At 57.5% G+C, this 13,366-nt stretch overlaps 1 protein-coding gene across 2 annotated transcripts in view; it reads right to left on the bottom strand.

The window, feature by feature from the left end:
- LOC134339957 (deleted in malignant brain tumors 1 protein-like) overlaps window positions 1–13,366 on the bottom strand; it is a 113,197-nt gene that overhangs the window by 32,008 nt on the left and 67,823 nt on the right. For both annotated transcript variants that reach the window (XM_063036762.1, XM_063036761.1), the window contains exon 9: window positions 12,378–12,491. In XM_063036762.1, the coding sequence (XP_062892832.1) occupies window positions 12,378–12,491 (114 nt within the window). The remainder of the gene's footprint in view (window positions 1–12,377; window positions 12,492–13,366) is intronic.

Consider the following 13,366-nt stretch of genomic DNA (forward strand, 5'->3'; position numbering starts at 1 on the left):
CCCACACACACACACAGCACACCTTCCTTCATTCCTTCACTAATTCCCCCCCCCGCACACTCACACACAGCACCCCGTCCTTCATTTCTTCACCAATCCCCCGCCCCCCACACACACAGCACCCCTTCCTTCATTCCTTCACCAATGCCCCCACACACACACACAGCACACCTTCCTTCATTCCTTCACTAATTCCGCCCCCCCCGCACACTCACACACAGCACCCCGTCCTTCATTCCTTCACCAATCCCCCGCACACACAGACCCAGCACCCCGTCCTTCATTCCTTCACCAATCCCCCTCCCACACACACACAGAGCACCCCTTCCTTCATTTCTTCACCAATCCCCCCCCCCCACACACGCACACAGCACCCCGTCCTTCATTCCTTCACCAATCCCCCCGACACACACACACCACCCCTTCCTTCATTCCTTCACCAATCACCCCCACACAAACACACAGAGCACCCCTTCCTTCATTCCTTCACCAATCCCCCCCACAAACACAGCACCCCTTCCTTCATTCCTTCACCAATCCCCCTCCCACACACACACAGCACCCGTCCTTCATTCCGTCACCAATCCCCCCCCCACACACACAGCACCCCTTCCTTCATTCCTTCACCAATCCCCCCCACACACACAGCACCCCTTCATTCATTCCTTCACCAATCCCCCCCCACACACACACAGCACCCCTTCCTTCATTCCTTCACCAATCCCCCCCCCACACACACACAGCACCCCTTCCTACATTCCTTCACCAATCCCCCCCACACACACAGCATCCCTTCCTTCATTCCTTCACCAATCCCGCCCCCCGCACACACACACACACACAGCAACCCGTCCTTCATTCCTTCACCAATCCCCCCCCACACACAGACACAGCACCCCGTCCTTCATTCCTTCACCAATCCCCCCCCCACACACACAGCTCCCCGTCCTTCATTCGTTCAACAATCCCCCCCCACACACACACACAGCACCCCTTCCTTCATTCATTCACCAATCCCCCCCCCCACACACACACAGCTCCCCGTCCTTCATTCGTTCAACAATCTCCCCCCGACACACACACAGCACCCCTCCCTTCATTCCTTCACCAATCCCCCTCCCACACACACAGCACCCCTTTCTTCATTTCTTCACCAATCCCCACCACACACACACAGAGCACCCCTTACTTCATTCCTTCACCAATACCCCCCCACACACACAGCAGCCCTTCCTTCATTCCGTCACCAATCCCCCCCCCCACACACACACAACACCCCGTCCTTCATTCCTTCACCAATCCCCCCCCCCACACACACACAGCACCCCGTCCTTCATTCCTTCACCAATCCCCCCCCACACACACACAGCACCCCGTCCTTCATTCCTTCACCAATCTCCCCCCCACACAGACACTGCACCCCGTCCTTCATTCCTTCACCAATCCCCCCCCCACACACACACAGCACCCCTTCCTTCATTCCTTCACCAACACCCCCCACACACACACACAGCACCCCTTCCTTCATTCCTTCACCAATCCCACCCCCCCACACATACAGCACCCCGTCCTTCATTCCTTCACCAATCTCCCCCCCACACAGACACAGCATCCCTTCCTTCATTCCTTCACCAATTCCCCCCCCACACACACACAGCACCCCTTCCTTCATTCCTTCACCAATTCCCCCCCCCACACACACACACAGCACCCCTTCCTTCATTCCTTCACCAATACCCCCCCCACACACACAGCACCCCGTCCTTCATTCCTTCACCAATCCCCCCCCCCACACACACACACAGCACCCCGTCCTTCATTCCATCACCAATCCCCCCCCCACCACACACACACACACAGCACCCCTTCCTTCATTCCTTCACCAATCCGCCCCGGCACACACACAGCACCCCGTCCTTCATTCCATCACCAATCCCCCCACCACCACACACTCACACACAGCACCCTTTCCTTCATTCCTTCACCAATCCCCCCGGCACACACACACACAGCACCCCGACCTTCATTCCTTCACCAATCCCCCCCCAAACACACACACAGCACCCCTTCCTTCATTCCTTCACCAATCCCACCCCCACACACAGCACCCCTTCCTTCATTCCTTCTGCAATCCCCCCACACACACAGCACCCCTTCATTCATTCCTTCACCAATCCCTCTCCCACACACACAGCACCCTTCCTTCATTCCGTCAACAATCCCCCCCCACACATACAGCACCCCTTCCTTCATTCCTTCACCAATCCCCCCCACACACACAGCACCCCTTCCTTCATTCCTTCACCAATCCCCCCCCACACACACACAGCACCCCTTCCTTCATTCCTTCACCAATCCCCCCCACACACACAGCACCCCTTCCTTCATTCCTTCACCAATTCCCCCACACACACACACAGCACCCCTTCCTTCATTCCTTCACCAATCCCCCCCCCCGCACACACACACACACACAGCAACCCGTCCTTCATTCCTTCACCAATCCCCCCCACACACAAACACAACACCCCGTCCTTCATTCCTTCACCAATCCCCCCCCACACACACACACAGCACCCCGTCCTTCATTCCTTCACCAATCCCCCCCCCACACACACACAGCACCCCTTCCTTCATTCCTTCACCAATCCCCCCCACACACACAGCACCCCTTCCTTCATTCCTTCACCAATCCCACCCCCCGCACACACACAGCACCCCGTCCTTCACTCCATCAACAATTCCCCCCCCCACACACACACAGCACCCCGTCCATCATTCCTTCACCAATTCCCCCCACACAAACACAGCACCCCGTCCTTCATTCCTTCACCAATCCCCCGCACACACACACAGCACCCCGTCCTTCATTCCTTCACCAATCCCCCGCACACACACACAGCACCCCTTCCTTCATTCCTTCACCAATCCCCCCCCCACACACACACAGCACCCCTTCCTTCATTCCTTCACCAATGCCCCCACACACACACACACAGCACACCTTCCTTCATTCCTTCACTAATTCCCCCCCCCCGCACACTCACACACAGCACCCCGTCCTTCATTCCTTCACCAATCCCCCGCACACACAGACCCAGCACCCCGTCCTTCATTCCTTCACCAATCCCCCCCCCCACACACACAGCACCCCTTCCTTCATTCCTTCACCAATGCCCCCACACACACACACAGCACACCTTCCTTCATTCCTTCACTAATTCGGCCCCCCCGCACACTCACACACAGCACCCCGTCCTTCATTCCTTCACCAATCCCCCTCCCACACACACACAGAGCACCCCTTCCTTCATTTCTTCACCAATCCCCCCCCCACACACGCACACAGCACCCCGTCCTTCATTCCTTCACCAATCCCCCCGACACACACACACCACCCCTTCCTTCATTCCTTCACCAATCCCCCCCACACAAACACACAGAGCACCCCTTCCTTCATTCCTTCACCAATCCCCCCCACAAACACAGCACCCCTTCCTTCATTCCTTCACCAATCCCCCTCCCACACACACACAGCACCCGTCCTTCATTCCGTCACCAATCCCCCCCCCACACACACAGCACCCCTTCCTTCATTCCTTCACCAATCCCCCCCACACACACAGCACCCCTTCATTCATTCCTTCACCAATCCCCCCCACACACACACAGCACTCCTTCCTTCATTCCTTCACCAATCCCCCCCCACACACACACAGCACCCCTTCCTTCATTCCTTCACCAATCCCCCCCCACACACACAGCATCCCTTCCTTCATTCCTTCACCAATCCCCCCGCCGCACACACACACACACACACAGCAACCCGTCCTTCATTCCTTCACCAATCCCCCCCACATACAGACACAGCACCCCGTCCTTCATTCCTTCACCAATCCCCCCCCACACACACAGCTCCCCGTCCTTCATTCGTTCAACAATCCCCCCCACACACACACACACAGCACCCCTTCCTTCATTCATTCACCAATCCACCCCCCCCACACACACACAGCTCCCCGTCCTTCATTCGTTCAACAATCTCCCCCCGACACACACACAGCACCCCTCCCTTCATTCCTTCACCAATCCCCCTCCCACACACACAGCACCCCTTCCTTCATTTCTTCACCAATCCCCACCACACACACACAGAGCACCCCTTACTTCATTCCTTCACCAATACCCCCCCCACACACACAGCAGCCCTTCCTTCATTCCGTCACCAATCCCCCCCCCACACACACACAACACCCCGTCCTTCATTCCTTCACCAATCCCCCCCCCACACACACAGCACCCCGTCCTTCATTCCTTCACCAATCCCCCCCCCACACACAGACACAGCACCCCGTCCTTCATTCCTTCACCAATCTCCCCCCCACACAGACACTGCACCCCGTCCTTCATTCCTTCACCAATCCCACCCCACACACACACAGCACCCCATCCTTCATTCCTTCACCAATCCCCCCCCACACACACACAGCACCCCTTCCTTCATTCCTTCACCAACACCCCCCACACACACACACAGCACCCCTTCCTTCATTCCTTCACCAATCCCACACCCCCACACATACAGCACCCCGTCCTTCATTCCTTCACCAATCTCCCCCCCACACAGACACAGCATCCCTTCCTTCATTCCTTCACCAATTCCCCCCCCACACACACACAGCACCCCTTCCTTCATTCCTTCACCAATTCCCCCCCCCCACACACACACAGCACCCCTTCCTTCATTCCTTCACCAATACCCCCCCCACACACACAGCACCCCGTCCTTCATTCCTTCACCAATTCCCCCACACACACACACAGCACCCCTTCCTTCATTCCTTCACCAATCCCCCCCGCACACACACACACACACAGCAACCCGTCCTTCATTCCTTCACCAATCCCCCCCACACACAAACACAACACCCCGTCCTTCATTCCTTCACCAATCCCCCCCCACACACACACACAGCACCCCGTCCTTCATTCCTTCACCAATCCCCCCCCCACACACACACAGCACCCCTTCCTTCATTCCTTCACCAATCCCCCCCCACACACACAGCACCCCTTCCTTCATTCCTTCACCAATCCCACCCCCCGCACACACACAGCTCCCCGTCCTTCACTCCATCACCAATTCCCCCCGCCACACACACACAGCACCCCGTCCATCATTCCTTCACCAATTCCCCCCACACAAACACAGCACCCCGTCCTTCATTCCTTCACCAATCCCCCGCACACACACACAGCACCCCGTCCTTCATTCCTTCACCAATCCCCCGCACACACACACAGCACCCCTTCCTTCATTCCTTCACCAATCCCCCCCCACACACACACAGCACCCCTTCCTTCATTCCTTCACCAATGCCCCCACACACACACACACAGCACACCTTCCTTCATTCCTTCACTAATTCCCCCCCCCGCACACTCACACACAGCACCCCGTCCTTCATTCCTTCACCAATCCCCCGCACACACAGACCCAGCACCCCGTCCTTCATTCCTTCACCAATCCCCCCCCCACACACACAGCACCCCTTCCTTCATTCCTTCACCAATGCCCCCACACACACACACAGCACACCTTCCTTCATTCCTTCACTAATTCCGCCCCCCCGCACACTCACACACAGCACCCCGTCCTTCATTCCTTCACCAATCCCCCTCCCACACACACACAGAGCACCCTTTCCTTCATTTCTTCACCAATCCCCCCCCCACACACGCACACAGCACCCCGTCCTTCATTCCTTCACCAATCCCCCCGACACACACACACCACCCCTTCCTTCATTCCTTCACCAATACCCCCCACACAAACACACAGAGCACCCCTTCCTTCATTCCTTCACCAATCCCCCCCACAAACACAGCACCCCTTCCTTCATTCCTTCACCAATCCCCCTCCCACACACACACAGCACCCGTCCTTCATTCCGTCACCAATCCCCCCCCCCACACACACAGCACCCCTTCCTTCATTCCTTCACCAATCCCCCCCACACACACAGCACCCCTTCATTCATTCCTTCACCAATCCCCCCCCACACACACACAGCACCCCTTCCTTCATTCCTTCACCAATCCCCCCCACACACACACACAGCACCCCTTCCTACATTCCTTCACCAATCCCCCCCACACACACAGCATCCCTTCCTTCATACCTTCACCAATCCCCCCCCCCCCGCCCACACCCACACACACAGCAACCCGTCCTTCATTCCTTCACCAATCCCCCCCACATACAGACACAGCACCCCGTCCTTCATTCCTTCACCAATCCCCCCCCCACACACACAGCTCCCCGTCCTTCATTCGTTCAACAATCCCCCCCACACACACACACACAGCACCCCTTCCTTCATTCATTCACCAATCCCCCCCCGCACACACACACAGCTCCCCGTCCTTCATTCGTTCAACAATCTCCCCCCGACACACACACAGCACCCCTCCCTTCATTCCTTCACCAATCCCCCTCCCACACACACAGCACCCCTTCCTTGATTTCTTCACCAATCCCCACCACACACACACAGAGCACCCCTTACTTCATTCCTTCACCAATACCCCCCCCCACACACACAGCAGCCCTTCCTTCATTCCGTCACCAATCCCCCCCCCGACACACACACAACACCCCGTCCTTCATTCCTTCACCAATCCCCCCCCACACACACACAGCACCCCGTCCTTCATTCCTTCACCAATCCCCCCCCCACACACACACAGCACCCCGTCCTTCATTCCTTCACCAATCTCCCCCCCACACAGACACTGCACCCCGTCCTTCATTCCTTCACCAATCCCACCCCACACACACACAGCACCCCTTCCTTCATTCCTTCACCAATCCCCCCCCACACACACACAGCACCCCTTCCTTCATTCCTTCACCAACACCCCCCACACACACACACAGCACCCCTTCCTTCATTCCTTCACCAATCCCACACACCCACACATACAGCACCCCGTCCTTCATTCCTTCACCAATCTCCCCCCCACACAGACACAGCATCCCTTCCTTCATTCCTTCACCAATTCCCCCCCACACACACACAGCACCCCTTCCTTCATTCCTTCACCAATTCCCCCCCCACACACACACACAGCACCCCTTCCTTCATTCCTTCACCAATACCCCCCCCCACACACACAGCACCCCGTCCTTCATTCCTTCACCAATCCCCCCCCCCCACACACACACACAGCACCCCGTCCTTCATTCCATCACCAATCCCCCCCCCCCACCACACACACACACACAGCACCCCTTCCTTCATTCCTTCACCAATCCCCCCCGGCACACACACAGCACCCCTTCCTTCATTCCTTCACCAATCCCCCCACACACACACACAGCACCCCGTCCATCATTCCTTCACCAATCCCCCCGGCACACACACACACAGCACCCCGTCCTTCATTCCTTCACCAATCCCCCCCCAAACACACACACAGCACCCCTTCCTTCATTCCTTCACCAATCCCCCCTCCACACACAGCACCCCTTCCTTCATTCCTTCTGCAATCCCCCCACACACACAGCACCCCTTCATTCATTCCTTCACCAATCCCCCCCACACACAGAGCACCCCTTCCTTCATTCCTTCAACAATCGCCCCCACGCACACACACACAGCACCCCGTTCTTCATTCCTTCACCAATCCCTCTCCCACACACACAGCACCCGTCCTTCATTCCGTCAACAATCCCCCCCCCACACACACAGCACCCCGTCCTTCATTCCTTCACCAATCCCCCCCCCACACACACAGCACCCTTTCCTTCATTCCTTCACCAATGCCCCCCCACACACACACAGCACACCTTCCTTCATTCCTTCACTAATTCCGCCCCCCCGCACACTCACACACAGCACCCCGTCCTTCATTCCTTCACCAATCCCCCTCCCACACACACACAGAGCACCCCTTCCTTCAATTTCTTCACCAATCCCCCCCCCCACACACGCACACAGCACCCCGTCCTTCATTCCTTCACCAATCCCCCCGACACACACACACCACCCCTTCCTTCATTCCTTCACCAATCCCCCCCACACAAACACACAGAGCACCCCTTCCTTCATTCCTTCACCAATCCCCCCCACAAACACAGCACCCCTTCCTTCATTCCTTCACCAATCCCCCTCCCACACACACACAGCACCCGTCCTTCATTCCGTCACCAATCCCCCCCCCCACACACACAGCACCCCTTCCTTCATTCCTTCACCAATCCCCCCCACACACACAGCACCCCTTCATTCATTCCTTCACCAATCCCCCCCCCACACACACAGCACCCCTTCCTTCATTCCTTCACCAATCCCCCCCACACACACACACAGCACCCCTTCCTACATTCCTTCACCAATACAGCATCCCTTCCTTCATTCCTTCACCAATCCCCCCCCCGCACACACACACACACACACAGCAACCCGTCCTTCATTCCTTCACCAATCCCCCCCACACACAGACACAGCACCCCGTCCTTCATTCCTTCACCAATCCCCCCCCACACACACAGCTCCCCGTCCTTCATTCGTTCAACAATCCCCCCCCCACACACACACACAGCACCCCTTCCTTCATTCATTCACCAATCCCCCCCCCCACACACACACAGCTCCCCGTCCTTCATTCGTTCAACAATCTCCCCCCGACACACACACAGCACCCCTCCCTTCATTCCTTCACCAATCCCCCTCCCACACACACAGCACCCCTTCCTTCATTTCTTCACCAATCCCCACCACACACACACAGAGCACCCCTTACTTCATTCCTTCACCAATACCCCCCCCACACACACAGCAGCCCTTCCTTCATTCCGTCACCAATCCCCCCCCCACACACACACAACACCCCGTCCTTCATTCCTTCACCAATCCCCCCCCACACACACACAGCACCCCTTCCTTCATTCCTTCACCAACACCCCCCACACACACACACAGCACCCCTTCCTTCATTCCTTCACCAATCCCACCCCCCCACACATACAGCACCCCGTCCTTCATTCCTTCACCAATCTCCCCCCCACACAGACACAGCACCCCTTCCTTCATTCCTTCACCAATCCCACCCCCCCACACATACAGCACCCCGTCCTTCATTCCTTCACCAATCTCCCCCCCACACAGACACAGCACCCCTTCCTTCATTCCTTCACCAATCCCCCCACACACACACACAGCACCCCTTCCTTCATTCCTTCACCAATCCCCCCCCACACACACAGCACCCCGTCCTTCATTCCTTCAACAATCGCCCCCACACACACACACACAGCACCCCGTCCTTCATTCCTTCACCAATCTCCCCCCCACACAGACACAGCACCCCTTCCTTCATTCCTTCACCAATCCCCCCACACACACACACAGCACCCCTTCCTTCATTCCTTCACCAATCCCCCCCCCACACACACAGCACCCCGTCCTTCATTCCTTCAACAATCGCCCCCACACACACACACACAGCACCCCGTCCTTCATTCCTTCACCAATCCCCCCACACACACACAGCACCCCTTCCTTCATTCCTTCACCAATCCCCCCCCCCCACACACACACAGCACCCCTTCCTTCATTCCTTCACCAATCCCCCCCCCCCACACACACAGCACCCGTCCTTCAATCCTTCACCAATCCCCCCCCACACACACAGCACCCGTCCTTCAATCCTTCACCAATTCCCCCACACAGACACACACAGCACCCCTTCATTCATTCCTTCACCAATCCCCCCACACACACACAGAGCACCCCTTACTTCACTCCTTCACCAATACCCCCCCCCCACACACACAGCACCCCTTCCTTCATTCTGCCACCAATACCCCCCCACACACACAGGACCCCTTCCTTCATTCCGTCACCAATCCCCCCCCCACACACACAGCACCCCTTCCTTCATTCCTTCCCCAACCCCCCCCACACACACAGCACCCCTTCCTTCATTCCTTCACCAATCCCCCCACACACACACACAGCACCCCTTCCTACATTCCTTCACCAATCCCCCCCCACACACACAGCACCCCTTCCTTCATTCCTTCACCAATCCCCCCCCCCGCACACACACACACACAGCAACCCGTCCTTCATTCCTTCACCAATCCCCCCCACACACACACAGCACCCCTTCCTTCATTCCTTCACCAATCACCCCCCCCACACACACAGCAACCCTTCCTTCATTCCTTCACCAATCCCCCCCCCACACACACAGCAACCCGTCCTTCATTCCTTCACCAATCCCCCCCACACACAGACACAGCACCCCGTCCTTCATTCCTTCACCAATCCCCCCCCCACACACACAGCAACCCTTCCTTCATTCCTTCACCAATCCCCCTCCCACACACACACACAGAGCACCCCTTCCTTCATTCCTTCACCAATCCCCCCCCCACACACACAGCACCCCGTCGTTCATTCCTTCATCAATCCCCCCCACACACACAGCACCCCTTCATTCATTCCTTCACCAATCCCCCCCCACACACACAGCACCCCGTCCTTCATTCCTTCACCAATCCCCCGCACACACATACAGCACCCCTTCCTACATTCCTTCACCAATCCCCCCACACACACAGCACCCCTTCATTCATTCCTTCACCAATCCCCCCCCCCGCACACACACACAGCAACCCGTCCTTCATTCCTTCACCAATCCCCCCCAGACACAGACACAGCTCCCCGTCCTTCATTCCTTCACCAATCCCCCCCCCCACACACACAGCAACCCTTCCTTCATTCCTTCACCAATCCCCCTCCCACACACACACAGAGCACCCCTTCCTTCATTCCTTCACCAATCCCCCCCCACACACACAGCACCCCGTCGTTCATTCCTTCACCAATCCCCCCCCACACACGCACACAGCACCCTGTCCTTCATTCCTTCACCAATCCCCCCCCCGCACACACACAGCACCCCGTCCTTCATTCCTTCACCAATCCCCCCGACACACACACACCACGCCTTCCTTCATTCCTTCACCAATCCCCCCCACACAAACACACAGAGCACCCCTTCCTTCATTCCTTCACCAATCCCCCCCACATACACAGCACCCCGTCCTTCATTCCTTCACCAATCCCCCCCCAAACACACACACAGCACCCCTTCCTTCATTCCTTCACCAATCCCCCTCCCGCACACACACACACAGCACCCCTTCCTTCATTCCTTCACCAATCCCCCCCCACACACAGCACCCCTTCCTTCATTCCTTCTCCAATCCCCCTCCACACACACAGCACCCCTTCCTTCATTCCTTCACCAAAACCCCGCTCAGACACACAGCACCCCGTCCTTCATTCCTTCACCAATCCCCCCCACACACACACAGCACCCCTTCCTTCATTCCTTCACCAATCCCCCCCACACACACACAGCACCCCTTCCTTCATTCCTTCACCAATCCCCCCCCTCACACACACAGCACCCCTTCCTTCATTCCTTCACCAAACCCCCGCTCACACACACAGCACCCCTTCCTTCAGTCCTTCACCAATCCCCCCTCGCACACACACACACAGCACCCCGTCCTTCATTCCTTCACCAATCCCCCCCCGACACACACAGCACCCCGTCCTTCATTCCTTCACCAATCCCCCCCCCACACACACAGCACCCCGTCCTTCATTCCTTCACCAATCCCCCCCCCCACAGACACACAGCACCCCGTCCTTCATTCCTTCACCAATCCCCCCCACAAACACAGCACCCCGTCCTTCATTCCTTCACCAATCCCCCCCACAAACACAGCACACCGTCCTTCATTCCTTCACCAATCCCCCCCCCACACAGACACAGCACCCCGTCCTTCATTCCTTCACCAATCCCCCCCCACACACACAGCACCCCGTCCTTCATTCCTTCACCATTCCCCCCCCACACAGACACAGCACCCCGTCCTTCATTCCTTCACCAATCCCCCCCACACACAGCACCCCGTCCTTCATTCCTTCACCAATCCCCCCCACACACACACAGCACCCCTTCCTTCATTCCTTCACCAACACCCCCCCACACACACACACACCACCCTCAGACTTCCAACCCCGTCGCAGTCGTGACGTTATCCCCGCGACGCAGGGTCCCTCCCCACTCATCTCCCACCTCTCTCTGACACACTGCCACAGTCTGACACAGGTTTCTGATCGCAATCGTTTGCTCTGTCCCTTGCCACAAGATGCTGTACGCCCGGCCCTTTTTCTTTAACCTCCGAGCACGCCCCCCCCCCGCCCCCCAAAGTAATCGGTTTCCTCCTAGTCGTCACCGACCGAGCCTTCCCAGTGCGCTGAGGACCCCCGGGACAGGGGTTTCCTTACCCTTAAAGGTGGAGAAGTCCTTTGCCGTCCTGGGGGCCGAGTTGGCGCGCTCCTCATTGATGGAGTGCGGGTCGCGGTTGGTGGATGCGTTCGCCGGGGGTCCTGAAACATGAACTGGGGCACGCCCAAGGTTGACATAGGAAAGTTTATTCGAGGGTGGGTGAGGGAGGGTGATCCCTGCCCGCGTCTGATGCAACCCCCTGTTTGGGACATGCAGGCGCTTTCGGGAACCTCCCGCCGCACTGCAGCTCTCCGAGGGAGATACATTTCTGGGGGAGGGTGACTCCCCAGTTCCTCTCCGTTTCAAGTTTCAGCCTCTCTCCCTTTGAGCGTCACCATAAGGCGAGAAAACACCCAACTCCCCCCCAAACCATCATCTTCTTATCCCGTCCGTCCTAACTACAGCGAGGCTGGGGAAAGGGGAGGGCAGACTTCCTCCGGGATACCAATCACCCTGTGCCCCATACTCCCAAGGCCAGGCATCGTTGACGCCCACCACCCCAAAACCCCACCCCGATCCCCAAACCCTTCCACGATCAGGAGGGCGTCATGGAGCGTCGTGACGCTGTGCGGACGCGCCTACGTTTCCTGCGACGGGAGGGAGAGGACGCGCTCTTGTACGCCGTCTCCGTGGACAAACGTGGCGCGGGGGTGCAGTGGGGACACAGGACACAGGACGCAGGCCGCAGAACAGGGAACAGGGAACATATGTGCTTGAACTTAGAAGAAGCAGCATAGAACACGGAGCAAAGGGAGAAAAAGCAAACAAACTAGACCCGTCACGCAATAAGACCCAGGAGCGGAGGTTGGCCATTCGAACCAACGAGACTGCTCCGCAGTTTCCTCAACCCCATTCCCCTGCCTTCTCCTCTGAACCTTTGGTGCACTTCCTGGTCACGAATCTATCCACCACCGCTTTAAATATAACCCCCCCCCCCACCCCGCCAAAAAAATACCCGGCCTCCGCAGGCGAGCGTGACAATGAATTC

This window comes from Mobula hypostoma, chromosome 31 (genome assembly GCF_963921235.1).
Source record: "Mobula hypostoma chromosome 31, sMobHyp1.1, whole genome shotgun sequence".
In the NCBI taxonomy this organism is placed as follows: domain Eukaryota; kingdom Metazoa; phylum Chordata; class Chondrichthyes; order Myliobatiformes; family Myliobatidae; genus Mobula; species Mobula hypostoma.